Source organism: Mustela putorius, unplaced genomic scaffold (assembly GCF_011764305.1).
Source record: "Mustela putorius furo isolate JIRA1106 unplaced genomic scaffold, ASM1176430v1.1 tig00003909_pilon_pilon_pilon, whole genome shotgun sequence".
Taxonomy (NCBI): domain Eukaryota; kingdom Metazoa; phylum Chordata; class Mammalia; order Carnivora; family Mustelidae; genus Mustela; species Mustela putorius.
In genome coordinates, this window is record NW_025422057.1 from 15,796,072 (window position 1) to 15,823,773 (window position 27,702).

The window sequence follows — 27,702 nt, forward strand, 5'->3', positions numbered from 1 at the left end:
AGGTAACATCAAAATGTTTCAGTAACTGTCCTTGAACACTAAGTGCTCCGACAAAAGGATAGACCCTATTCACCTCTCACTTCTAAAACCTTCTCCTGGTCTTATTCAGCCCTGACAACACCTCCAGATGACATTATTTTATATGTTTCAGAAGCAAAGAGCTGCACACGCTTATAAGTCAGTATCATTATCTGTATCCTAATCAGATGCCCCTGGTTTTTCCCTTGGACTGTGAAATATTTTCTGAGCAGTAATCACACTGGATCCCAGTCCATAGGCTCCCAGGCTCTTGGTTTAGCTGACTTACTGATACCCCTGGAAAAACTATAATTGGCTGTGTTCCCCTTGGCATCTCAGAGAAAAGAAAGACCTAAAGTTACTTGGGAAGCCAAACTCTGGAGTGTGGTATCAGGTCTTCTTAAGCTGCCATTAGTAGGTGTAAGCAGCTCTGCATTGTAACCCCATCGGCATCATACTTCTATGGAAAAGAAAAAAAAAAACCCTCATTCTCATAATAATGGAGTAAAAACAAGACAAACTGAAAAGGAATTTGTCCACCAGTATCAGGTGGACACATAACAGCTTCAACTTGAACATGTGTGTATAACCCTCAAGTCCACCCACCAGGCAGGTGCACACTGGAACAGTCACCCGTGTTGGGCACCAGAGTCTGAGATTTTTGAGGAACTATGGATGCTTTGGAAGTGGGTTATCTTTCTAAAATCCCAGAACATTAAAGATAGTAGTTATTGTCACTTTTATCACAAGAATGTAAAATTCATAGCGTAGCTTGGGAATGCTTCCCAGAAAACACCCAACTAACTAGTGGTTTGTACTCTCTCTACTGTGTTGCTTTCAGTTTTTTTGAATATTCATTTTCACTTCATCTCTGATGAAGTCTTTTGGGAGACGAGGAGAAGAATGCTAATGAGACCAGACTGCATGGAATGTATGTCTTTTCTCTGTAAGAATCGCTTGAGTTTGCAGATAGTGTGACTAAAATGATATTTTAAAAAGAAAGGAAAAAACCACTCTTGATTGCATCTTGATAGAACTCTCTGGATAAGCTTGTGAAAACAATGAGTGAAATACTTCTCCTCTTTCTGGCCAAGAAGAGCTGTTAATTTTTCTTCCTTTAGTCAAGTTTTCCAGAAAATTCCAAGACTTTTCTCCTAAAGCCAACATTCAGCCACTGGGGAAGTCAGTCCAACCCTCAGCTTGCTCACGTTTGGGAAGAGAAGGAGTGCGTAGGACAGAGCACTCCAGCGGGGAAGAGGTCCCAGTGCCCTGAGTAGGGTGTGTGCTGACATTGGTGGGGTTTAAAGGGGAATCGTTTTTTGAATAAGGGAATGAATGTTGTGCTCTCTTACGGGTGTGTCTACAGATCACAGACCTTGAGCCAAGATTTCCAAGCCTTTCATGGGGTACCACATCAGTGCAGTTACCATAGCAAAATGAAAATGTTTTAAGAATTTTTCTGCAACCCTACTGAGTAATCTACATTCTTGGTATTTAAGAACTCACAGACCATTTATAATGATAGATTCTTAAAGACATCTCTCAATGGCTTCACTGGCTTCTTACTCTTCATATATGAAACTGTCTAACTGGAAATAAATAGAAGGGAATCATGGGGGGTTAGAATGTAGGTAAATAAACTGTAACTTGAAGACCAGTAAGTATGCTGTTTACACACGGGGCCTTGAACATAAGAACACACACGCGCACACGCACACACACACACACACACACAAACTATAAAGCGATGCCCCTTGACAGTTACTATCAACTTCATTTTCCCAAAGGTTTCGTTTTGTTTTGTTTTGTTTTGTTTGTATAGTGTTTCTAAACTGAGGATATTTCTTTGTTCATTTCTTCCCTTTTTTCATGTTTTATGGCAGCTGCCAAACACGCATCGTTCTTCATCCGATTTCTTTTATCCCAAAAGTCTGGTTCGACGCACAGGACGGTCTCCGTCTCTGCAGGTTGGCGCTGTGTCTAGGCTGAGGCTTCGAGCCGCTGTCCTGGCCCCAGGCTTCTGTCGCTTGTCCTCTCCGTGCTGCTTTTCCCCCATAACTTCTCTGGCTCCCGCAGAAGCAGATGCTTTTTCTCACCCCACGGAGTGCATCTCACGTTCTGGCTGTTCATTATGTTCATTCAAGTGAGCCCTGTAGAAGCTCCCCTTTTGGTCCTGTATTTACACATTTGTTCATTGAACCAATATTTGCCAGGCACCCAGCAGGAGTGAGTGCTAGGCTGGATAGCAGGGAAGACCGGTAAATAATAGATAAATAATTATGAAATGGTGTAGAAACCTATCACGTAGGTCCAGGAACCTCAGATGAGAGAAAGGGTCTCAGGGGGCACTTCCTGGGGAAAGTGATCTTGGCGTTGAATGGTGGAGGTCGTTTGAGATGAGCACCCATGGAGATGATGAGGAAGGCTTGGGACTGGTGAGGAGAAGAGCACTAGCCCACCAGGGGGCACAGTGCTTGGGAAGGGACTGGTTCGGCTCAAGAAACCAATAGTGAAATGAGAAAGGAAATGAGAGGGACCAGGCACCTACTGTGCAGAGGCCAGGAGATTTAAACATACTCTGATGTGCTCTCCCTAAGAATCCCTGTGAAGTAGCTGTCCTTGGCCCCATTTTACAAATGAGAGACTGAGACCCATCATGGTTAAGTAATTTGCCCAGAGTTAGCCCGCCAGTAAGTGGAGGAGTGAAGATAGTAAGAGAGGTCTCTGAGTTACGTTCTTTCCACTACAGCACAGAGGAATTTAGGAAGACAGGAGGGGAGCCCTGCATACTGGCTCCATCTGATGTGTCTGAGAAAGAGAGCAGCTTGACCTGCAGGACTGTCCCGAAGCCAGGAGAGGGCTCGGCCAGCTCGCCCGATGACCAGTGAAGCAGGAAGGAGCCTGGGCTCTCAAGCGCCTACTTGACCTTCTTTAGGGGTCTCACAGAATCCGTTGAAACCTGTTAAATTATAATAACTATCCACAGTCCTATCATAGCCCAGAGGAAACCCATTTTTTAGCTCTGCTCATAATTCGAGGTTATAGCATAACACTTCAGTCTGGGCTCTGTGCCTTCACCTTTTGTCCGTGCCTTCCAGGACCGCGCCACGGCTGAGGACAGTTGCTGACTGTACTTTTATTATGACTTCACCTTCTTTCTTTAAATGGTTTGGAAGAGAGTTAGAGGCAGATACATTCAGAGTGGAAAGACACCTTTTAGACATCAAGCCCCTAAGTTTCTTCATCCAGAGGATGAGATCAGCCCACGGTGCTCCCCAGACATCAGCAGCGAGACTTAATTGCAGACTCCGGGCCTGCGGTGCATTGGGTTGGCCCACAGTACTGGGTCACACTCCCGACTTGTGTTGGTCATTCTGATCTTCGTTCTGTCCTAAAGCTCATTCAGCCCCAGTGGTGGAGATTTTACACGCAGTGAAATTAGAGTCTCCTGAATCCAGTGGAAGAGCGGAAGCTGGTCCCCACCGCAGAGGAGTGCTGCTCAGAATTAGAGTCGCTGTTCGGCAAGCAGTGGCTTTTTCAGTAGTTTGGGGGTCCTTTCTCCAAAGTATTCCTTATAACTCCAATAGCATTCTCTTTTGTTAGCCTGAGGCTGTAGCCAACTGATGCATTTTCATGACTTGAACAAAAAATACCATCATCAAGTGTGAGATTCTTGGGTTTGCTTCAGACCCTTAAGTTTCAAAGATGGGGAGCCTCTTAGGTAGTGGTGGGTTAGAGGAGAGAGAGCTCTGTTTTTAATAACCACTCTCTTCCTGGCCTGGTTCAAAAGGGACATCTGATTCCCATTATCTGGCCGTAAGTATCAATGAAGTCAACTTCAGCTCCATCACAGAAAGCTGTAAACAGCTGGGGACCTGGCAGAGAAACAGGCCATTTGACAAGGCCCCTCTTCACCCATTGGCCATTGTGGAACAGCTCACCAGAACTTTAAAGAAGCCTGGAAACGCCAAGGCAATTCTCAGGTCACACATATATGTTGATCTTTTAGATGCTTCCAGCGGCAGCTCATTTCACCAGATAGTATCAGACCCTTTTAGTTACTAGGTAAACCGGCTGTCCTCCTGCAGGAACATTCTTGCCCGAGAGGTAAGCTCTGGTTTTGCTGTGAAGAAAATTGATAGGAGGAACGTCATTTTATTATTTATATTCTGCAGTCACTCCTTTATTCCTCACGCTGAGGTACAGGTTAAAAGAAAATGATGAAGTAGAATTGCCTAAGAAAAACATACTCAGTTTTACTTGCTTGGAAAAGTTATATATGAATAGTGAATTTTGTCTGGATGAAAACTCAGGACTGAATATTTCTAATTTCTGCTATAATTCATTGTAGACAAAGCAGATGATATTCCCAGGTCCAAGTTTATTATAATCTACATTGGATCACTTGCTATATGCTAGAAAGGAGTTTCTCTGATGTGCCTTTGGAGGCTAAAGCATGAATGGACTGCTATACAAAATGGGCATGAGATTTTTTTTTCTTTTGAAACTAACATTCACTATTATAACATATGCACTTGCAAACTTATAATATATCAAACATATTTTTTATATGTGTGCATATTTTTTGAGAGCTAATGGGAGGCTTTATATATGTCTAGAACGAGGACATAATGTTATTGTTTTATTAACATCAGTACATACTGCTTTATTCCAGGCCTTTGCTTTATTCAAATATTTTATTCTTTTTTTTTTTTTAAGATTTTATTTATTTATTTGACAGAGAGAGATCACAAGTAGGCAGAGAGGCAGGCAGAGAGAGAGAGAGGAGGAAGCAGACTCCCTGCCAAGCAGAGAGCCCGATGCGGGACTCGATCCCAGGACCCTGAGATCATGACCTGAGCCGAAGGCAGCAGCTTAACCCACTGAGCCACTCAGGCGCCCTCAAATATTTTATTCTTTTTGCTGTGTTTTTATCATGCATCAGGATGTATAGGGGTCAAGATTTATACAGGAAAGACATATGGCTTTTGGTCATAGTAAAGGCTGATGGCATTTGTGAAACTCTCCAGAGAAGGGACATTGTTCCCCTGAGCCCCTCCTGCTTCCTCTGAAACATAAAAGCCCTTTCTCCAAGGGAGTTAATTTCACCCTTTCTTGACTTAGCAGTGAACATGCAATGTATGCAAATTTTAAAAGTATTCCTTTTTCTGCAGCGATTATCACCACCTTGTCTGGTGAACTTCAGCAAAAACCCAAGGCAGGTACTGTCAGTCCCAGCAGCCCTTCCTATAAGGCATGATCACCTTGTATAGGGAGTTGTCCCCTAGGGGTTCATCAGCTCTTTCCCATCTGGTTGCCAGCTGCCTGTAGTTTCTCTCCCTTCTTAGAGCATGGCTTTAGAGGAATGCAAATTAGATGGGTAGTTGTCACACCCCTGCTCCTGCTGAAAGCGGGGAGGTGGGGGGCAACGGAGAGCTCTCAGGCACTCCCTGGCCTGGCCACGTGCACAGTGGCCCATAGTGAAAGTCCATGGAAAATGTTACTTCTCTGCTTACTCACCAGGCAGAGCTCTGGTAAGTGTTTTAATGGCGAGTACCTGAAGAAGGACGAGCGCCATGTGGCCCCATGAAAAGATGTCTTCGGTGTCATTCTCACTTTGTGACTGTGCCTTCTGAATGGGGGGACAGATGGACCAAGTCAAGGCATAGAGGAAAGCTCAGCTGTAAGGTGGTTAGAGGCCTTTTAAAAAGACTTCATGAAGAAAGCAAAGAGACGTGTATTTTTAGGCAACTACTGTGAGTGATCAAAGGCTGTTTTTTTCTCTTCCTTCTTGAAACAAACTACTCAGAAATCAACGTCTTGTTGATTTTTTTTTTTTTTGAGAAAAATAAAAAACCTTTTTGAAATTGAAAGTGGGTCCATGAACATGTCCTGGGGAGATCAATGTAGGTTACAGGGACCCCTGGATGAGAGAGTGAGCTAGGACAGCCACACGCAATAGGCGTTTCTTCCTGAAGCTTCTTTCCTTCAGTCACCACAATAAGGAATAAATTCTTCACCTAGTTGTATTAGCAAAATACTTTGAGATATCACAGCCTGTCTGTAATCCTCTCTGTATCATCTACTGTGCCTTCACCCTTGCCCTGCCTTTTTTTTTTTTTTTTTTTTTTTTTTTGGCTAAAGATGGCACTAAAAAATAGAATTGAAATTTCCACCTGTGCTTTCAAGTTTGGTTTTTCCATAAGGCATGAGGGAAAAGGTGCTTTCAGGAAAATAAGTAAATTGCATCTACTTCTAACAACAGATTCTGTTTCCTTTCTCTATAGAAGGGGATACGTATTAGAAATAATCTTCATTTATAATACAGTTGACCCTTGAACAACATGGGTTTGAACTGCATGGGTCCACTCATACACTTTTCATTTTTTTGTAAATACATTGCAGTACTCCAAATGTATTTTCTCTTCCTTGGGATTTTCTTAATTACATTACCTTTCTCTGATGTACTTTCTTGTGAGAATACAGTATGTGATACACATACCATACAAAATAATGTGTTACTCAACGATTTATGTTGTCAGTAAGGCTTTGGTTCCAACCGTAGGGTATGGGTAATTAAGTTTTGGAGGGAGTCAAATGCCCAGTGGGTCAATGCTCCTAACCTTGGCATTGTTCATGGGTCAACTGTATAGACAAGAGAGTAAGTAGAGGCTCACAAAGGCTGCTGACCCATAGGGTTATTGAACTCAATTAGTAATTACTGAGTCACTGTTGTTAACTTGGATATCAGAATGGGTTGAAATCGTAATTAATGTAGGTTAAATAATTGCATAGAAGGATCATCTGTGGAAATGTGGCTCATCTGCAAAACTTTGTTCTAGCCCATCTGGGTGATAGTAGAGTTCAGTTCCTGATAAAGAAGAAACAGTCAGTGGCAGAAAGTTGTTGCTTTTCAGGTTAAATGAGTTTCAGTTGGAGTGGATTTGAGCTGCTATATTGGAAGACAGCTATGTGCCTTTTGAAGCTCTCTTGGCCATCAGAGACCCTCAGCAAGTTATTTATTAATGAGGGGGGGAGGGATACAGCCAGAAGAATAAAAGAATTTCTCTTAATAACGAGGTTGTTCACTTTTATAATTCTAGATATTTAAAATCGAAATACAAAATTCCAAATACTTAAGATTAAAATACCCAAACTAATAGTTGAGTTTTAAAAAGTAACCTTACTATCCTCATGAAGGAGGGACCTCCAACCTCCGCCAGGTGAGCTCATACACTTTGGGAGCCATTGGGACTGTGGCAGAAAAGCCAGCGATCCGTGTGCGCTGTTTGAGACCTGAGCACGGCTGAAGAGGCAGCACACCAGGGACCATTCCGGCAGATAAGACAGGCCTTTGTGCAAGGTCTTTGCCATACGGCGGGGGAAGGGCATAAATTAATAAACCTGAGACCGGCGTTTTAGAAGTCACCGTCTTGAGCAGATACGCAGTCACTTCCAGAGCTCTCGAAAAGGGGAAGGGCATCAGCCAATCTGACTGCCGCCCTGTGGACTGAGGTAAATGACTTCATGTATCTGAGTTCTGAAGGGAAGGCACACAAATGCAGTAGCCGTAGAGAGTTCAACAGACATCTCATGCACGGAGCTCACATTTGAAAGGACTCTTCTGTCATGAAGAGCGAAACAGAGGCGGTGGTCTCCTCCGCTATGTGAGATGAACAGATGAAGAAATCCCGACTAAGGTCCAGTGTCTGGAAGATGCTGGAAGTGGGTACATGCCCTGTGCGAGGTGAGGTGCTTGAAGCTTTATAGGTGTTGTTTCCTCTGATCCTATGAACTAGGTGTTAGTACCATCTACTCCATTCTAGAAATGAGAAGTTGAAACTTAAGGAAGAGAGAAAGCGAGAAAAAAGAGAAACAGAAAAACTCAGAATGTCACACAACTAGGAGAGCGAGGTTTTGAACTAATTACCTTGACTCCAAATCCAGCCTCCTAACCCCCCTCTATTATACTACATGGAGTCGTGTTTTATCCACCATCTCATTTTATTCGGGAAAGCAGAACAAAGGGCCATTGTAAGAAAATAAGGATGTAACTCAACCTATAAGCAAGTAGGAAGTGTATGGAAATAGATTTTAACTAAGGAGACCCGAGTGAAGCAAAAGCGAGCCACAGTAAATGCAATGAAACAAAGCAATTTCCGAATCTCCAAGAGACATCTTGAGCCTTTCCCTGTGCTGATGGGTCTGGAGATGCTCCCAGCAGACAGAGCTCTCCACAGAAGTCAGAGCATCGGCAGGTTTGGTGACCGGCTGATTTGACTTTGAACACAGTCTGACTGTGTTCAAAATACTTCGAAAATACTTCTAGAATCAGAGAACCTGGGGCAGTTGTATGCAAAATGGAGGTGGTTCAGATCTGAAAGCCTTGAACGAAGGTTGTCGGATAACTCTTCACGCTGTTAGCTCTGCCACAGTCCTGCTGACTGCTGCAGAGGAAGCCTGCAGTACTTCAGAGCCATCCCCAAGTGTATCATTAAAGGATGGCAGAAAGCATCCCTGACCCGTATCTCACAAAAATAGGATGTGAGCCGTGGGAGAGACCCCACGGCTCATTGTGCTCTCTGGCTGGTCACACAGTGTCCTCGCTGCTCACTGATGAAAACAGGGCTTCGTCATACCAGCATCAGTACCTGAAGACGTGTGACTGCCTTGCATTACCCCCTCTCCTACCCCACCCCAACATGGAGCCACCGCAGGCTTCTTGTGGAGCTAAGGACACTCTCTTCCTGCTAGGGGATCACACATTTTTTTCTTTTGCTTTCACCTCATCTGTCCCATAGCTGTGGGCTATTCATGAAGGAAAACTAAGAATGACACTGACAGAAAATAAGGGTAACTATTTGGGGTTGAAAGATCAGGGAGGGCTTCTTTGAGGAGGTGACATTTAAAGCCAAAACTAGAGGAAGGAAAAAAAAAATTATGTAAAAATCGAGGATCAGAGCATTTCAGGCACAGGGAGGAGCGAGGATAAGGACCCTGAAGCAGGAACCTGCGTCATACTCCATGAGTGATGGTGGGAAGGAAGTGAGTGTGGGACAGGAGAACAGGATCCAAACCCTGAGGTGCTGGGAGTTGGGATTTTAAGTGGTTGCTGAAGCCAAATGTAGTGACCAAATTCTGTTCTTAAAGGTCTCGCTGGGAGCGCCTGCATGGGTGCCTCCATTGGTTAAGGGTCTGACTCTTGATTTCAGTTAGGTCGTGATCTCAGGGTCTTGGGATCGAGTCCCGCATCAGGCTCTGTGCTCAGCGCAGAGTCTGCTTGTCTTTCTCCCTCCACTCTTCCCCTCACTCATGCTCTTTCACTCTCCCTCTCTAATAAATAAATGAAATCTTAAAAGAAAAAGATCCCTCTGGTCTCTGGGTACCACATGGATTTGATGAGAATGGAGGCAGGAAACCCTCAGGCAGAGTCATTGCAGCGGTCCAGATGAGCAGAGCTGGAGACGGGGGCTGGGTCGGTGGCAACAGAGGCAGAGGGAGGTGTTGGTGAAGGCAGAGCCAGAAGGTCTTGGAGGGGACGAGGAAGAGAAGGTGACAAGTCCCCAAATGCATTCTCAAGGCTGATTGCACAGCTGGTTCTCTTTAAACTTTCTGTCTAGGTTATATTTTCCTTTACTCAGAAAGGCCACAGATCTTTTCTAACCAGTTTAGTTTTGAGTAAATGCTAGGGACTCAGGTCACTCTTGATTCTGAAGCCACAGTCTGAAATCTTACAAGGCGCGTTTTATTTACAGCCTACCAGGACTTCCTCTGAAAGCATTTATTCTAGACCAAGCTCCAGTATCCCTGGCTCCCCGGGTCATACTATCTATGTAAGTATTGACTCCTGGCAAAGAACCTTCCTTCCGGGACAGGTAAAGTAGCAGATGGTAATGCGGGGGTGGGTAACCCAGAGTAGAATAATTTGAAATGATTTCTGTTTCTGTTACGAGATCCAGTTTTCACCCCCTTGTTAAAGATCAGCCTTCCCAATCATGTCTCCTTCGGGTAATTAAATTTATATACAAATGTGACCATCGATGTCAATGACCTATAAAATGTAGTAATACCATGTAGGACTTGAAAAATTGTTGGATATAGACACTTGGGGATTAATTAAACATTTTGTAAGGCTGATACTGAGTATTCTTAAATTCTGCCACGAGATATTTAAATATTTAGTTTATCAAATATGCAGTTCTTGTTTTTAGCCATCTGGGAGGATTTTTTTTTTTTTTTTTTTTTTGACCATCTGTTTGAGCTTCTCCATCTCTGTAATAAATTTAGGAAAATTATCCTGAAGGTTTGCAGGCATTTCTGCTTGGTTTATTCTGCACAGACTTTTTCCTAAGCTTTTGGTGACTTTTTTTTTAATAAAACATGATTAATATATGGTATAAATAGGCAACTTTCTAAAGCAAAATGCTTTGGTTTTTGTTTCTTTTTAAGGTCTTCACCTTTCAAGCAGGACGTGAAATGTACTAACAATAGTTTTCCAAAGAGATGAGACTGAAAAGTGATTTTGCTTTCTGTTTAACTTTGCCAGGCAAAAGTGGACAATGAAATCCTGGATTATAAGGATTTAGCAGCCATCCCCAAGGTCAAGGCAATTTATGATATTGAACGTCCAGATCTTATTACCTATGAGCCTTTCTACACTTCCGGCTATGATGACAAGCAGGAGAGGCAGAGCCTGGGAGAGGTAACACATCTAGAAGCTGTATTTATACAACTTCTCTTTCATCACATGTGTAAGAATGACTGACTGGAATCACAATAAGTCAGAGGGTTCTTTTGATTGCCTACTGTTTGCAGGCTTCTGTACCAGGTGCTTTGAGGGGCTCAGAAATCTCTCACACCATCCCTGGCCCCAGGAGTTTACAGAGGGTTGAGAGAGCAGCCAAAGAAAACAGCGGGGAAGCATGAATGAGCGCTGGTACCAGGTTGTAGGATGGCAGAGCGGGCATACTGGGGAGTGAGTCAGAATTCACAGGGGAGATTCTGTGAGCTGGGTAGAGGGAGTGAGGGAGAGTCTTCTGGGGGTTTCCTGGGGGGACCATCTGAGGTACAGTCATGGGGATCATGAGGAAGAGAACATACATCCTCAGTTAGGACAGCCGCTGTGTGCAGCATCTTAAGATAGTTAGACTGTGAGAGAACAGAAACAGCAGAGAGACGGAGACCATGGTGTGGCACAGTGAAGTGAGCCAGGGTTCTGGAATCAAATTACCTGGGCTCAGCCTGGGGACCCCACGTGCCGCTTGGATGACTGGCCACGTGGCAACCATTCTGACCCTGGTTTCTTCATCAGTAGTAACACAGGATGACAGAATCCACTTCACAGGATGTTAGTAAAGATTAAATAAATGATCTCTTAAAGGTTAGTATCTATAGACTATCTAGATCATTTACTGTCTATTGAAACTAATCTGTATAAACTACTCTGTTAAAGCAATTACCTGAGAGACTCGTGGTGAATGTTCAGGAAATGACAGCTGCTGCTGTGGGGCATTCCCTGTCCTCTTGGGGCTTAGTAATGCTTTCCCAGCATTAATGGTCCAGAGGTTGGAGCACAGCCTCTCAGCCCCTTGGGGTCCTCCCTATCCCTTCCCAGGTTTGGGGGTTCCCTACCTGGGTTGCATGGGCTCTGGTCTGTTTATCCTGGCCTGTTCAACTCACTTTAAACCTTTTTCTCTTTTATTTTTAAAATTGGAATCCTCTATACACTGATTTGAGTCCAGTCGGAGAGATGTTACCCAAATATTGGACTGAAATTAGCTGTTCAACCCAAGGTTAAAACAGACTATAAACTACCTAACATGTCCACACAGTGCTTTGAGATCTTAGATGAAGAAAAGCCATGCAAACATGGTGATTCTGTTTCATTTGTTCTCAATAATACATGTATATATGACATCTGTCTCATAATTATATGTATATGTATTCGTAATTGTAATATATGTTGTTCATTCACTTATTTTTCAATTTGGGGTTGAAATGGCCCATTGGACAGGAAGTGATATCTATTTTCATGTAGTGCCCCCTAGTGGTCATATGCTTGTAACTGCATCTGCAGCCACACCGATGGGGGGGGGGCGCTGTGTTGTTGAGCTGCCAAGGGGCCCCGCCTGGAGAGCTGTGTAGAAAATCAAGGAAAAGGACAGTTCCTGAATAGGGTGCACAGGGCCTGGGCCTGGAGCAAGTAGATGAGAATTTGCTCATATTCAGGTTGTCCAAGCAAGGGGGAGGTGAGTTGTTTTTTGGTGTTTTAGGTTTGGGGGTACATATCTATTTCCCGGTGGCTCCATTTTGAGCAGTAAAACATCAAGCACTTGAGAGTTTGGGCTTTGAAGTGAACGTTTCAGGGTTTGGAGTCAGACTTCTGTTTACTAACCATACAACTTTGGGGAAGATACGTATTTCAATCTCTTTATCTGTAAACTCAAGTAACACCTGCCTCGGAGGTCTTCTGTGAGTCAGTGAAATATTTAGATTAGAACAGTACCTGGCCCGTGAGTGCTCGACAAAATTGCTGGCCACTCTCGTAATCAGCATCATTACCGTCAGGACCCAGAATGATGACCTGTGGGTTTTTCGGAGCACGGAAGCTTGATGGGAGTTTGCCCCCAGATCAGAACACATGTTCTCCGTCTCTTCCCCAACACATGAATCTTGCAACGAAGAAAACTTGACACACGCCGTTTGATTATTTATTCCTCTACTTATTAACACTTTCTCCAAAGAATCCATAGATTGCCAATTTAGAAACACCGGAGGAGTAAACTTGACCTTCTGTGTAGCCATTTGTGCCTCCAGGAAACATGAGAAGGGGGTAGGATCAGGAGGCCTGCTGTCAGCAGAGTCAGGCCTGGCTCTGTACTTCAAGGAGCCTGTCTTCCCCCAGCTTAGACACCCCCACCACCAACAACGCCAACACAGGCTGTAGCTGTCTCAAGACTTTGGGGCTTGAGGAAGCTGCTGTGCCGGGAGAGCCCGGTGGCGTCTTGTGACCTTGGGGTGAGGGGAAAACTGGGATGCTGAGAAATCTAGCCCTGTTCTTCAGGATGCTTTGTTTGCATTTCATTTCCATTTAAATGTTTTTTGCATTTTAATTGTAAACATTTCATTCATTCATTTAGGAAATATTTGTTGGGTACCTCATAGGTGCCAGGAGCTGCTCTAGTCCCTGGGAATACAAGTAGCTGTAAAGAAACAGTTCCTGCCCTCATGGAACTTGCAGTGGGATATGGGAGACAGACCATCAGCAGATACATAACACCCTTCTCCAGGGTGTAGTGCTAGCAGAAAAGCGAAGCAGAGTAAGGAGAAAGCATGTAGGACTGGGTTGCTTCTTCAGATAGGACGGTCACAGAAGGCACTGTGTGTACCACATGAGACCTCACTGAAGAAGAGGAGTAAGCCCGGCATGTGTCTAAGTGAAAGGCACTGCTGGCAGAGGGCACAGCAGATGCAAAGGCCCTGAGGTGAGAGAGGGTTTGATCTGTTCACTGCCCCCAAGGAAGCCTTTGTGCCCGGAAGGTTGGAAGCCAGGTGAATGTGGTCATGTTGGCAAGCCCACCAGGGCAGGATGCCACAGACCTGGTCATCCCTGGTCTGTGTCATGCAGCAAATGATTTTACGTGATTGCTCTGATTATAATTGAGTCAACAACCATGTTTATAAAATTCTGTGTTCCAGTAGACACCATGACTCATAGTAGTAAACCGAGCATAGTTTGAGCATAGAGGGAAAAATAGTTGCAGTTTGTCTAACTTAAGCATCAAAGTATGACTGCGTCTTTCTCAAAACCAATAGTTCTTAGGCCAGGACATGAGCCAGGCTCCTGGGAACTTGGTTGTCATGCTCCTGTCTGAGCCCCACTCTCAATTTAACCTAATCAGAAGATGGGGATGGACAGGGAGAGCAGGGGTGTGGATGCAGTGTGCTGTTTCCAGGCGATTCTGGTAAACTAATTAAACTGATAACAAATCAGTATCCACTGTAACTTTCGATTCTCTTTTATTCTTCTAGTCTCCAAGGACTTTGTCTCCTACTCCCTCAGCAGAAGTAAGTACCATTGTTGAACATTATAATGGATGGGATTTGGGAGTTACCTGGACTTTTCCTAGACCGGAGTTTTTAAGGAAGGACGTTGAACAAAACAACAACAACAAAAACAAAAAAACAAAAACTGGGTGCAAAATTGTGATGCATGTCGAATCCCTTACGTATGAGATGACTCTAAGACACGGTAGTCCGTGTTTTCTCCAGTGAGACTGGGGGTAAAAACAGCCCTAGAGTAATCTGAGCCTCTGCCCCTAAGTGCCCAGGAAGGGTTTGCGGGGAGTGAGACCTCCCGTCCTGCTGGGGAGGCCCAGCTTGCTGCACTATCTGAAATGGCCTGTCCTGGTCACAGAGCATTTCAGGGGAGGACACTCCCTTTTGTCTCAAATCCATAGTCTTGTCCCGCTCCTCAGGGTAAAGAAATCTCACCGTGGCTTGTATCCGGCCCACCGGGCCCGCCGTCCCCTGGGGAGTAGCCCGGCGTGGCTCGCGTGGCTCGCGTGGCTCGCGTGGCGCCGTCATGGTCCTTCCACGGTGAGCCCCGGGTCCCCTCTCAGTCCGTACACACGCCTTCCGCGCTGTCCGGTGTCCAAACCAGACTAATCCAAACCGGATTAGTTCTTCTCACAACCGTCTTAGCGGTTCTGCAGCAACTTCTGACCCGGCACTTTCTTCCTTTTCGCTTCTTCAGAGAACAGTCACCAAGGGATCGCGTGTTTAGCGGGCTTCTTACTGTTCTGCATTTCCTTAGGTATCCGGGGAGCCAACGCCTCAGGTGTTGGGTCTACTCCCATCTAAAAAAAGAATAATCATAAAAATAATAAATCTGGGTGGCTCCGCCAGTGAAGCATCCTGACTTTGGCCGGGGTCATGATCTCATAGTTGTGAGATCGAGCCCCGCGTTGGGCTCTGTGCTCCGCAGAGAGTCTGCTTCAGAGTCTCTCGCCCTCTCTTTCTGAGAAATCAAATAAAACCTTAAAAAAATTAAAATGAATAAAAAATAAAAATCAGTGAGTCTTCAAGCAACTTGCTGGATACTCTACGTAAAACTGGATTGATCTTAGATAACCATTATAATTTAACCTGGTAAAAACTCTGTGGCATTCCAATGTTTGTGACTGAGGGCTATGAAAAATTAATTTCTGTTAGTATTCTAATGACAGAAGTTATGAAGCATTGACTTCATTATCAACCAGTTGCAAAGTTGAAGCACATTGTTTAGGGACTTCTTTTTATTTTGTTTTTACACAACTTATTGTGCTAGGCAACTAGAATCAAACCGTAGTTTCCTGGCCATTTACTCCCACATTTCACACAGCCCTGGTTATTGAGTTTTTAATTTTAGGCATTTTTCCATTCTGTCTTCCAAACTTATGTTTCTGTTGTGGTAGCAGAAACTTCATAAGACAACCATTTCCTAAAATGTAGAACATTCCTTCCTACCCTTTTCATTGTTTGAACCGTTTTGTGTTGTGTTTGTGTGTGTATGATTTTTTTGTACTTCACATCTAATCTGCTCTTTTCTGGCTTTGGAGATAGTGGGCATATGGTGTATCCATTGAATGGATACACCTAATTGACTTCATTATTCCCCAATTTGTTGAGAAAGTTTAATCTTTATAAATGGTGGTATTATAAATATCTTTGAGCAGATTTTCCCATTTGGAGATCAGTTTTTATTTTCTTCTTGGGGTATGTTTCTCAAAGTGAGAAGTAGGATTTCTTGGGTTTGTGGCCACCACCAGCTTGTTCTTCAGGAAAATCATTTTAAAATGTCACCAGATCAGTGTTACAGTGTGGGTTGGCGGCCAGAGCAAAGGGTAAGATTAGAGCCGGGAGGCTGGTTCTGAAGTAGGCTCTGCCCTATGCGAGCTACACACCTGCACAAGGGTCTCTTAATCTGCTCAGAAACATCTTACATTTGTGGAGAAGGGAGGTCATACCTTGTGTTCTACTTTTGTTGCTATGAAAATCAGATGAAATGCTGAACATGCTTTGTAAAACTGAAGGGTACCATACCAGTGTGGCCATCAGGGTATTCTCTTTTTCCCAGAGGTCTAGCAACATGGGAGTTTACCATCTTACATCTTAAAATTTGGGGAAATGCAAGAGCTATGGGTTTCAAACAAAATGCGTTAACCGCAGAATACTCCTTTGTGTACATATTGAGGGATATGACCCTAAAATGTATGAACAGGTCGACATCAGGCAGTCCTTGTAGAGCTGGATGTCACTGGGACTCAGTGATAGCCTGAATGTGTGTCTGATGCGCCCACATTCTCGCTCTTTCTTTTAGGGCTACCAGGACTCGAGGGACCGGGTGATGCACCGGTCCACCAGCCAGGGCTCCATCAACTCCCCCGTCTACAGCCGCCACAGTTACACTCCGACCACATCTCGCTCTCCCCAGCATTTTCATAGACCTGGTAAGGGTGCCTGTCCTGGAGATTGGCTTTGTGTTGCTGTGTGATTTTCTTTTTTCCCACCACTGATAGTGTATTTAAAATCTGCGGCCAAGTAGATCTCCTGTTTTCCCAGGGAAAAAAAAAAAAAGAAAACTCCTATCTAACTATAATTTGTGTAATTTTGTGATTATACTCATTACGATTTATTAAATAATTACATTTTGACAGTGAACAACGGGAAGCCAGGGAGATTTTTTTTTCTTTTTTTAGACTTAAAGAAAATTTCATCACTTTGAGACTTAACATGAAGCTCTCCAAAGAAAATATTTTGATGTGCCTTTTAGACACATCTAAAATCTAGCATTGGTCATTAAATCTAGCATTGGTCATTTGTTGGTGGGTTTGCTCTGTTTCCCCAAACCAGGCACAGGGTGTTACTAAGTGTGCTTGGTTAAGCACCTTCTAGAAGGAAGTATTACATGGCACCTTGGGGTTGTATTTGATAACTTTTCAGATCTATTCTAGCCCTTAGATTTTGAACCAGACTTGGAAAACAAAAACATTAGAGACATATTAGGATAGATAATATCGAACAGTAGTGGACTTGAGGTGACCTTCATCTGTGCACAGTGTAGTCCCGATGACTATTAGTGGGTGTCTCATGTGGCATGGAAAAATGGAGATCCCAGCATGGATCCAGGGTTCCCTGAGAACTAGACTCCCAGAGGGAGACCCTGGCCTCCTAAAGCACCTTGGTGGCAGCGAACGTCTAAGAAGACTTCCTTTTAAGTTTCTTGCTTCTGTGCAGGTTGATGAGAACAAACTCATTCGTATGCTAACTTATTTGATAAAATAGAACCAAAGGAAATGAACAGCATATAAAAAGGCTGCAATCTTTCCCTTAAAGCCATAGACTTAATGCACATAGAAAATTGATTGTTTTACTCTATGATTCTTCAATAATGTATAGTCTACTCTAGGTCATAAATAATATTTGTTGAGTTCCGTTAGATGAGAGGTTTTCAAGAAATGGATTCCTTTTTTTTTTTTTTTGGCCATATATAACTATATTCATTTAATTAATGCCCTAGACCTGGGTCTGGACTTATTTCGATAAAATAATTAGGATAGACAATATCAAATGGTAGTGGACTTGAGGTGACCTTCATCTGTGCACAGTGTAGTCCCGGTGACTATTAGTGGGTGTCTCATGTGGCATGATTATTATTTTTTCAAAAAATACAAAAACAATTATTTTTTCAAAAATTATATCCAAATTATTTTTTCTACCCTTGTCAAGTGAAGCCGATTGGGGTTCTGATAGAAAACCTCAGATTATCCTCCCTGCGGTTTCAAGATCCCAGATGATGGTACATATTCCCCAGGTCTGGGTTTAGTGACAGTGGCAAGTTTTCCTTCCAAGATAATGAAGCTTCCAGTCCCTGCGTGCTACCACCATGCAGTTCTCAGGATCCTAAGTAGATCTTCACTACCCAGGGAGCACAAACAAGTTTTCCTTCTACAAAAGCAAATAAAATTAAACTGCTACCGGGAGAAGTTGGCAGCCTAAAATTAAAAAAAAAAAAAAAAAATCTGACCTTTACATATAACTACTTCTTTTCAAGGTTCTTAAAATGATTATTGGGGTTTTTTGTTTTTGTTTTTGCTTTTTTAACGTGTGTTTCAAGGGTTCTGTTTTGTCAGGTGCTTTTTAAAAACAACTATCTGAGTCTAAATGTTGTGCCAGGTACTGGCTCCAGAGTAGCCCGTGTCATCCTGACAGAGAATGTCGTGGTGGCCATTCCTTCTCATAAAGCCATTTATTCCAGAGAGTGACTCTGTACCAACCCGAACCTATTTGCAAATTCTCCCCACTTTGCCTCTCCCTCGGCAGGTGCGTTCTTAACCCTTTTGCCTTCTTCCTTTTGCAGACTCCTGATTAACGTTAATTCCTCCCCACCCCCCCACCCCGCCCTTGGAATGATGATGTTGTCCCTGCTCCTGTGTTAATTTCTGTTCTTCTTTTCTGTTTCCACCTGGCCCTGCCCCTGACTCCTTGCTGCACAGAGCTGCTGTCTCCTGGTGTGCAAAGGTTGTCCCACCTGCGCACCAGCAGCCTCAGCTCCGCCCACAGCGACTCCCGCCCCAACTCCCCCTTCCGACACCACTTCATTCCCCATATCAAAGGTAAGGAGGCAGGCTTCTCCAGGCAGCCCCCCCGCAGAGTGGAGATTTATTAGCACCCGGGGAAGGCTAATAAGGCGCATCTCCAAGAGTTAGCTCCCAGCTTTCGACCTCTCCGCATGCCTGCGTGTGTCATGACTACGCCCGGCGTCTTAGAACTGACATGGCCTCTCTCCACGGGAGAACCATGTCATTTCTGAGGGCTCTAGATGAAGAAACAGGAAGTATTTAAGACCATAAGATTTATTATCCACCACGTAGGAAAAAAAACCATATATTATCATTTTGTTTTTCTGTGTGTCAAAAGCAAAATATAATATATAGTTGGGGTTTTTCCTGGTTTTGATATGTGATGTGGCTCGGCGAATTATACCCGCATTTAGCAGCAAAAATGCAAAACTTGTCTTACTGGTGATAAGCCACTTAACCACTTAATGATATTAAAACATTTGGATGGTATACAAAGATCTGTGGCAATGTAACGAATTCCTCTCCTCAAGCCAACCCTTTGAGTCATCAGTCCTCTTTTGACTGGTCGTGATCTCTGCTCGATGCAGAAGAGCTTTGCCTTCTGTTTTCTGTTTCTGCCCTCCATCCCTGCCCATTCCCTTTATGCCATTCCCATTGTTTTCCTCCTTGTCCATCATGCTTCTGTAGCAGTCCTCAACTGGGGCTCCCGTTCCCCTCCATGTGTTGGGGGATCCAAGAGCCCTGAAGGGGTGTCAAAGGGGCCATAATTTAAAATACGTGTGAGCTCCCAGAAGCATGCTAACTTGTTCCATAGTCTTGATTTGAACCAAATTAACCCATGACGGCAGCTAAAGGAGGGAAGTGGCAGATGAGCACAGATGCTGTTAGGGGACTTGAGAGAGACCTAACAGATTCTAACCCTGTGATCCAAGCGCTCATGTCCTGAGCCCTGCTACTGAGTAGCCAAAATGTTGTTCCAGTTGATTGAGCTTTCCTTTGTCGTCTACCCAAGTTATTTTCTTACTGCTTACTTGGATTTTTGAGCAACGGAGTCCAAAAATATAAATACTTCACTTAATCAGTGTGCTGTTATTTTTATGGGTGCTACTTTAGCATTTTCTATGCCATAAAAATAATGTTGCTGACATGCTTATTGAAGATACACATTATTTGTCATTGGCAAAGGGATCAGCCTTTTTCAGTTGGAGCAGCACTTTCTAAAATTCTTGACAGAGTACTTACAATTATTATTGCTAATTAGTATGGGGGGTGCTTTAGAGAATGTTTCTAAAGCGGTGAGAAGTTATTTTAAAAAATTTCAGAGATGTATTTTAAAGAGACTTTAATATAGAAGCTCATGGCCCAACTAAGGTTAGTTTGTTTGCTTCTAATATACAAGAGAAAAATGGGTTTTTAATTAAAAAATGTAAGCTCCCTTGTTCGGTTACTAGATGTTTCATCTTTCCAAAGAGCTGCTTTTTGGAGGAAGAAAAATGCACATGCCCTTTGTACAAATAACACGTCATGAAGTATCAAGACATAGAACCTCGTGTCTGTGCATGGCTTTATGGAAACTTGGGATGCCCAGATGGACACTGGACGCCTAGGTTTAAATATTATCTCTGTCCTGTGCTCACTGTGGGACCTTGGATTGTTGACTTCACCTCCTGAGTGTTACTTGCCTACCTGGTCTATAGAACCTCTCCTAGGTTGTTGTGGGTATGTGAAGTCAAGAGCCGTGTAGTAAGCACTCAGCTCACCTTGTCTGTGACAATTTCCCCCTGGGCATGGTGCCCTTAAAGGAGTTTTGATTACATCATTCTATTCCATTCTCTGGTTAAGGGGCCCCTGGCCAAGGGCTCACACCTGGGGTGTGCTACACGGGACCAGACCCCAGCCCCCACCCCCGGGTGTTTCAGTGTAAATATACACGAAGGATAATTTTAAAAGCAAACTTCTTTTCCATCTCTGTTTAATTCAAAAATTGCATTCTTGTTGAGGCTAAGACAAACAGCTTCTTTCAGTCATTTAAATTTTTCCTTTTCAATCGGAAGACCAAATAGCAATAAAAATTACGTACCTTTGTGTGCCCAAATGGTGCCTTACTAAAAAGGTAATTATACAGTTGACCTTTGAACAATGTGGAGATTAGGGGCGCCAACTCTCTGTGTGGTGGAAAAGTCTTCGTATGAATTTTGACTCTCTAAAAACTTTACTAATAACCTCCTGTTAACCCTTACTGATAATACAGTCAATTAACACATATTTTGTATGTTATATGTATTATAGACTATATTCTTACAATAAAGGAAGCTAGAAAAAAGAAAATGTTATTAAGAAAATCAAGAGGAAAATATTACTAAGAAAATCAAGAGGAAAATAGCACTATTCCATTTACCAAAAAATACCCGTGTATAAATGGACCCATATTGTTCAAGCCCATGTCATTCAAGGGTCAGAGGTACATCGTTTTCTGTTTTTGGACTGAATTTGAACTTTTTGACACAAATACTGTGATTTTAAATTGTAGAGACCACTAGGCCAGGAGGGATTAGCTTGACCTTGAGTTCACACTTAAGAAATACCTAATGATTTCTCTCTCATATGGCTATAGTTCATTCCTATAAAATAGTTTAAATACATCAGATACAAAATGTAATGTACATTAGGGTATATGCCTAGTTTTAAAATCAGATGCACTTTTTGCTAAACTACAAAATAAATCATGAAGAATTTGTATAGTAAAGATACTGCTTTAAAAGCCTAATATAGTTGGATCAGTAAAAGCTCATTCTTCAAGGAATTACTTCTTAGTTATTCCAAAAAAACCTGTGTCCATTTCCATGGAAGACCTCTCCAGCACTTGGAAGTTTCAACATGGAGGGCATTTATGGCCTTTGGAGAAACACCTCGAAGGTGTCTTCAAAGTGGAGGCAAGTCCACCACGGCCCTTCATTTAAACATTCACATTTTATCTTACAGTTCGTCTTAACAGTCTTGAGGCGGTTATTTTTAAGACAAACGAGGATGCCAGGGCAGGATGTATGTCCTTCTCAGGAAGGTGTAGCTAGAAGCTGGGGGCCCCCTTGCTACTGTGGCAACCGGAAGTGCAGCCCCCCCCCGCACCCCGCCATTTCCCAAGTCCACCTCCTCGTCCTTTTTGTGACACATGGGTCCGGAACCCCCAGGGTTCATGGAGCTGAGGTTGCTGCGTGCGTGTAAAGCTAAGATGCCCATCACAGGCTGTCTCTCTATCCCACTGGCTTCTCCAGCCACGTTCTAGAATGTCCATCTTCTTTCCCGCTGTGTTTTTATTTCTGTCCCCTGGACTCTCCTGCAGCTTCATTCGATGTTGCTCTGTCGTTGTTGGGCCACGTGAACAAGTACATGCTTAGATTGGGAAGCTTTTCACTCTGTTCTGAGCTTTGTCTGTGTCATGTTTGCTGAGTTACTCTTCCCTCCCCTTGGAAATACTGTTAGACATTATGTTCTGTGTCCACGAGGTAGAAAACAGATTTGGGACCCGGAGGGCTGCCTATATTAAGTCTCTTTGAAAGGAATCTTTGCTGTTCTGCCATAGAAATGATTTTCTCTGATCCAAATATTTGACACTTGCTGAAGAAAACCATAATGCTTGTTAAAACTTGAGACAAGGGGCGCCTGGGTGGCTCAGTGGGTTAAAGCCTCTGCCTTCGGCTCAGGTCATGATCCCAGGGTCCTGGGATCGAGCCCCGCATTGGGCTGTCCGCTCCGCGGATAGCCTGCTTCCTCCTCTCTCTCTTTCTACCTGCCTCTCTGCCTACTTGTGATCTCTGTCTGTTAAATAAATAAATAAAGTCTGTTTAAAAATAAATAAATAAATAAAAATAAAACTTGAGACAAAAACCAACAATCCTAAAACTCTGTCATGAAATTCTAGAGGCTGCCAACTTTACGATCCCCTCAAACTACTCATTTATATTTTGAAACATGAGCACTTAGCATCCAGAAAACCAGGCAGCACTCCAGCAGGTGCCCCCAGCAGACACATGCACAGCCATTTTGATTTACTTGTCTCAGGATTTGTCACTTGGGCTCTCAGAGTACCAAAAAGAAGATTAAAAACAAGAACAGAGCATTCAAATTTGTTAAGCAAGTGATTTTATCTCCCAGACAGAAAAATCAGCTAATAAAGCTGATGTGGAAGGAGCTCACAGTGAAGGCTAAGAAATATTTGTATGCAGTAGCTTCTCATGACAGTAGCTAAGATCGCTGACAACTGAGAGTTAGCCAGTACAAGGAAGGACTTACTTAAGGAACAAAATGGCTTTGAATGTGATAGGTACAATATTCTATGACATACACACTATTATGTTATTTTTAAACAGTGTCTGCATCTCCAGGCTGATGATGATGATGGCAATATCTTCCGTGTATGGTCTTTCCTGTGACACCACATGTATTACTTTGCCTAAGTAATGCACTAGGCATAAAAATATTATTTCCGGGCCCTCCTCAGTTACTTCCTTCTAGAATAGATAGGGGTTTTTAAGTTAGAAAGAAGAAAGAGGACTTACCTTGAGAATTTTTCTTTTTCTTTGAGAATGCCAAAAAATGGGATCTGGGTGGCTCAGTTGGTTAAGTGTCCCAACTGTTGATTGCAGTTCAGGTTCTTGATCTCAGGGTCATGAGTTCAAGCCCTGCGTTGGGCTCCACACTGGTCGTGGAGCCTACTTTAAAAAAAAAAAAAAAATGCCAAAGATATTTAATGCCTTTGGTGTTCCAGGGGCTAAGCATTTGGTACCTAGCAACAGTATTCTGAGGCTTGTTCCCAGTGAGACAAGTGGAGGTCATATTTTTCAGAGTCCATTAGATGGGTGCATTGTTGAGTCTCTCTTTGCCTAGTGCTTTAAAATGTTTTGTGGGGGGTTTTAATTGATTCTAGCATTAAATCTATTTATAAGACTTGAACATGGTAGTGAGGTTGTGTGTGCGTTTTTTTTTAAGCAATTAGAAAGGCCAGTGGTTGCTGAAATACGCAGCCGAATAAAGAACTATGCCCAACAAGAGACAGCGTTCAGCTGAAATTCACCCATCGGGGGTCCCGACAGTTACTCCCCAGCCTTTGGGAATCATCTGCCCTAGGAAGTGATGGGTAGGGAAGTGATGGGCTCCTCCTGCCCCTTGCCAGCAGACCATCTCCATGATAGATTTTTAATACATGAGCAAAGGCTCATTCTAATAACCTTAAACTTTTGCGTCCCATCTATGCAGATACTTTTGCATGTGTGTGTGCCACAGGCTAATCATCATCAGACCAAATTTAATGGAGTTTCATCTGATTGGATATTATCACCAAAACCCATGAGAACATTTCCCTGAGATGTCTGATGTCTTCTTCCCGTGAAGGAAGGGTAGAGGGGAAGGCCAGAGAACACTGTGGCTCCGAAGCAGGAGCAGCCAGTGTTCCGGGTCTGCAGAAAGCTACCTTCTTTTGAGAACAGCCCCCCAGAAGTATTCTGTTTTTCAATTATTAATTGCTCTCGTAAGTTCTGATGTTTACAGGAGTAAAGAATTCCTCTGGAGTGAAATAGTTTAGGGGTTATCAAAGATCTAGTGGGAAAGTTATAAAAAGGAGATGTTCTTGTGACCCTGTTACTCAATACAGGAATCTGGTGCCTTTATCCAAGAGCAAGGTGAAGGTTAGTCCTGCAGTGGTGTTTATTAAATTCAGCTGTTAATAGCTCAAGAATTCGTAAGTAGACTGCTTCAGTCATTCATGGCCAGGCATTTATAAGGCCGGGCACTGTGCTGAGCATAGAGAGATGAATGGGACCTAGTTCTAATTCAGTTGAAGATTTAAAACAGGACTGACTTCTGCATGTAAGCCACATTCTTCCTTCCCCTGCGTGCCCCTACCTGTGTCTTTTCATTTTTTTCGGATGTGAGCTAGTTATTTCTCATTAGAAGAGTGATAATAAATGAAATGACTTTTTAAAAAATTAACCTTTGAATAGATTGGCAGTTTGGGATGAAGCATCAGCATTTTTAGAAGCTAATACCTGATTTTAATAGTAAGGTCTACATTATAATGTACTGGGAGCTAGACATGAAACTGACTCTTGTGGGGAAAAAGAGAAAAGCTTCAGAACATGATAACTGAAAACCGGGAATCTAAACTGAAGCCAGAAACAAATTCAAATCTCATTTGGAAGTCTTGCTGCCCCTTCAGTACAGATGCGTGCTCTGGTTACCCAAAAATACACACTGAGAAATTAAAACTCCAGAAAGCGCATTATTTTAAAGCTCCAGCAATGGATATCTTTTCTGCTTTGTAGGGCATGTTTAGAGCAGCTTGGCTTACTTGAAGAAATCAGCTTGTGCTCTGTTTTCTGAAGATCCGCAGTTTGTTTCATATCATTAGCATTAGTTGATAAATTACACTGTGAAAACTTACAACTTCTGTGCTTCAGAGGGCACTATAAAGATAGCAAAAGACAACCCACAGAACGAGAGGAAACATTTGTAAGTCGTCTATCTATATGAAAAGGGACTTGCCTTCAGAATATATAAAGAAGTCTTCTAACTCATGAACAGAAGTAATCGCATTATAGGTCATTAACTTCTGATAGTCCCCTGCACCTTCTGTGTATTCTTGGGGCAGATGTTTTCTCAGACATGGGGTAGGAGGACAGTTTAGGGCAGTAGCTGACCTCTGATAGCTCAAGGCAAGCCTTAGTTCATCCTGGCCGGAAGGGGTGATAATTGGCCTTGGTGGAACTCAAGGCTTTGCAGCCAATGCCAGCTAGCCTTTCTAGCCCCTTCCCTATTCTCTCCTCCAAGAAGACCCTGCTGTCCAGCCACAGTGGCTCGGAGTGTTGTTCCTACACACCATGGCCCTTCTAGGCCTGCTTACCCCTCGGCCCACCCTCCCACCTGGTGTACTTACTCCTTGACACCCCGCTCAGTCTAACGTCTTAGCTCTGCGCACGAATTGATGGCACCCTCTCCTGAGCAGGCATGTCCGTGTCATAGTCTGTCTCCTTAGGTAGCTTCTGAGACTCGCCCCCCCGCCCCCGACAGGCAGGGATGACTTGTCATTCATCTCCATGTCCTCAGTCATAGCTCAGTGCCCAGCCTTGGTAGGTGTCCAGACCTGTTTCACAGATGAAATTGCTGGACGGGGTGGAGCCTCAGAGAAGCCTTGGAAGAGGCAGGTGGAGAGAGTAGTAAGAGGTCGCAGAGTCCCTGGGAGAAAGGGCTCTGACCCTGCGGCGTGTATTGCACAGTGAGGAAACAGAAGCATTTGCTGCAAGTGCAGGCATTTTGCATTGCTAAGGGGAGGGACTGGGTGACCACGCAGGGTCCCAGATACACGTAGCCTTCCATTCAGAGAAATCCATTCCAATCGCCAGCCTCTGCCGTCGTGCCTGGAAGTGACTGTAATTGGGCTTGCGTATCCCGCCCCTTCACATGCTTGGGACTTAATGGTCTGACAACTGAACCTGAATCATTACCAAGTGACCTTCCATGACTCTTAATGTACTTTCCATCTAATCAGTTTGCTGCTAGCTCACGGCCTTCAACCGCATGCCATTGGAATGACGCATCCTACCGCTAGCTGCTTCTAACCCAGTTCCGCGCGAACTCAAGTCTCTCTTGCGGAAAACTAAACCTTCTATCACCCCGTGAGCCAAATGGATAAATTGAGTTTGTTTCCGCTGTTTCTCCTTTTGAATGTACCTCCTTCCGGTTTGTTTCGAATTTTATTATGCTCGCTTTGTGTTCTTTATTGCTGTCCCTTCTCTTATTTTGTTTTCTCCATTCTTCTCATTGGAGGCAACGAGCCGTCCAGCGGCCGGAACTCCCCTCTCCCCTACCGGCCAGACAGTCGTCCTCTCACTCCAACCTATGCTCAGGCCCCTAAACATTTCCATGTTCCAGGTAGGAGCTGACACGGTCTTTGTCTGGGTGTCCTGTCACGGTGTAGAATGTAGCACTGTTAGCTGTCTCGTCTCATCCTCACACTGTCTTCATCGGGGTGCACATGGTTGACAAACCCTAAATTGCACGATCTGACCCAGAAGGCCTCTCAGAAGTTTGGGGATGTGAAAAATGCCAAGGATTGTATGGAAGGTTTAAGTTCACTCAAAAATTTTTGAAGGGAGTAGGGGAAGCAGAGAGTGAGGGAAGGAGTTGAGTTGCCTTGTTTTGCTTTTACTGAGATTTTAATTTAAATGTACGGAGATTTTAATGAGTGCCCTTCGAAGATACCGCTCTGTGGTGTGGTGTCATTGCCTACTTGTCACAATGGCATTCTAGTGACCGTCTCATCCTCAAGAATGAACCACAGCCTCACTCAAGAGTGATTTTATTTCTTCCTGTTTGTCTCCCGTGGGGAGATTGTTTCTGTGAACTTTTCAGAGAGGTATAAAATTGGATCATTTGGTTGGTCCTTCGTAGTTCATAACCAACTGACTACCTTCTTAGCCCACAAAGATATCTTGCAATTTAGGCTTGGTGCTGTAAGCTTTGCTGAAATCCTAAACATTTGCTGTCATGGTACAAATGGTAATTTGCCACCAAGATCTGGAAAACTCAGAACCCAACAGTATCTTAATGTTTAGGGTCAACTCAATTTTTAGGGGCAAGGTTGGCCATCAGAAGTCATGATATTTTTCCCCCCATTGGAAGTACATTGTTTTCTTCTAAGCTACTGAAAGTGGTTTAATAAATTACCCATTATGTTAATATTGGGACACATATTTGGAATCTGTAAGTTTTTTTTTTCTTTTGCATTCCAAACTTAACCTCATAAAACAGAGGAAAGTTCAGTGAGATTCATACCGCTAAGATAGAACTGCCTTTTAAAATAAAGCTTCACCGAACCCTGAAAATCAAAGTTGTTGGTACGTTTGCAACTTTTGTGCATGAAGAATGCCCCCACCAAGATACAGTGCCCAAGATTGGGGGGAAACAGACCTTTGAAATTTCCTGAGTATTTGCAGTCAAAGCGAAACTGGAGCATTATCAGATGGGGTCCTATATAAATAAATGAATAGTATTTGGCATCTCTTTTCCT

General features: G+C 43.5%; 1 protein-coding gene across 22 annotated transcripts in view; it reads left to right on the forward strand.

The window, feature by feature from the left end:
• The window catches only part of ABLIM1 (actin binding LIM protein 1), a 300,318-nt gene that overhangs the window by 248,314 nt on the left and 24,302 nt on the right, over positions 1-27,702 (forward strand). For 5 of the 22 annotated variants that reach the window (XM_004763809.3, XM_004763811.3, XM_004763805.3 and 2 more), the window contains exons 9-15: positions 1,902-1,985; positions 9,774-9,851; positions 10,565-10,720; positions 14,050-14,085; positions 16,379-16,508; positions 18,555-18,674; positions 26,460-26,564. In XM_004763809.3, the coding sequence (XP_004763866.1) occupies positions 1,902-1,985; positions 9,774-9,851; positions 10,565-10,720; positions 14,050-14,085; positions 16,379-16,508; positions 18,555-18,674; positions 26,460-26,564 (709 nt within the window). The remainder of the gene's footprint in view (positions 1-1,901; positions 1,986-9,773; positions 9,852-10,564; positions 10,721-14,049; positions 14,086-16,378; positions 16,509-18,554; positions 18,675-26,459; positions 26,565-27,702) is intronic. The other 17 variants (XM_013062106.2, XM_045068994.1, XM_013062103.2 and 14 more) reach the window with 5 other exon arrangements.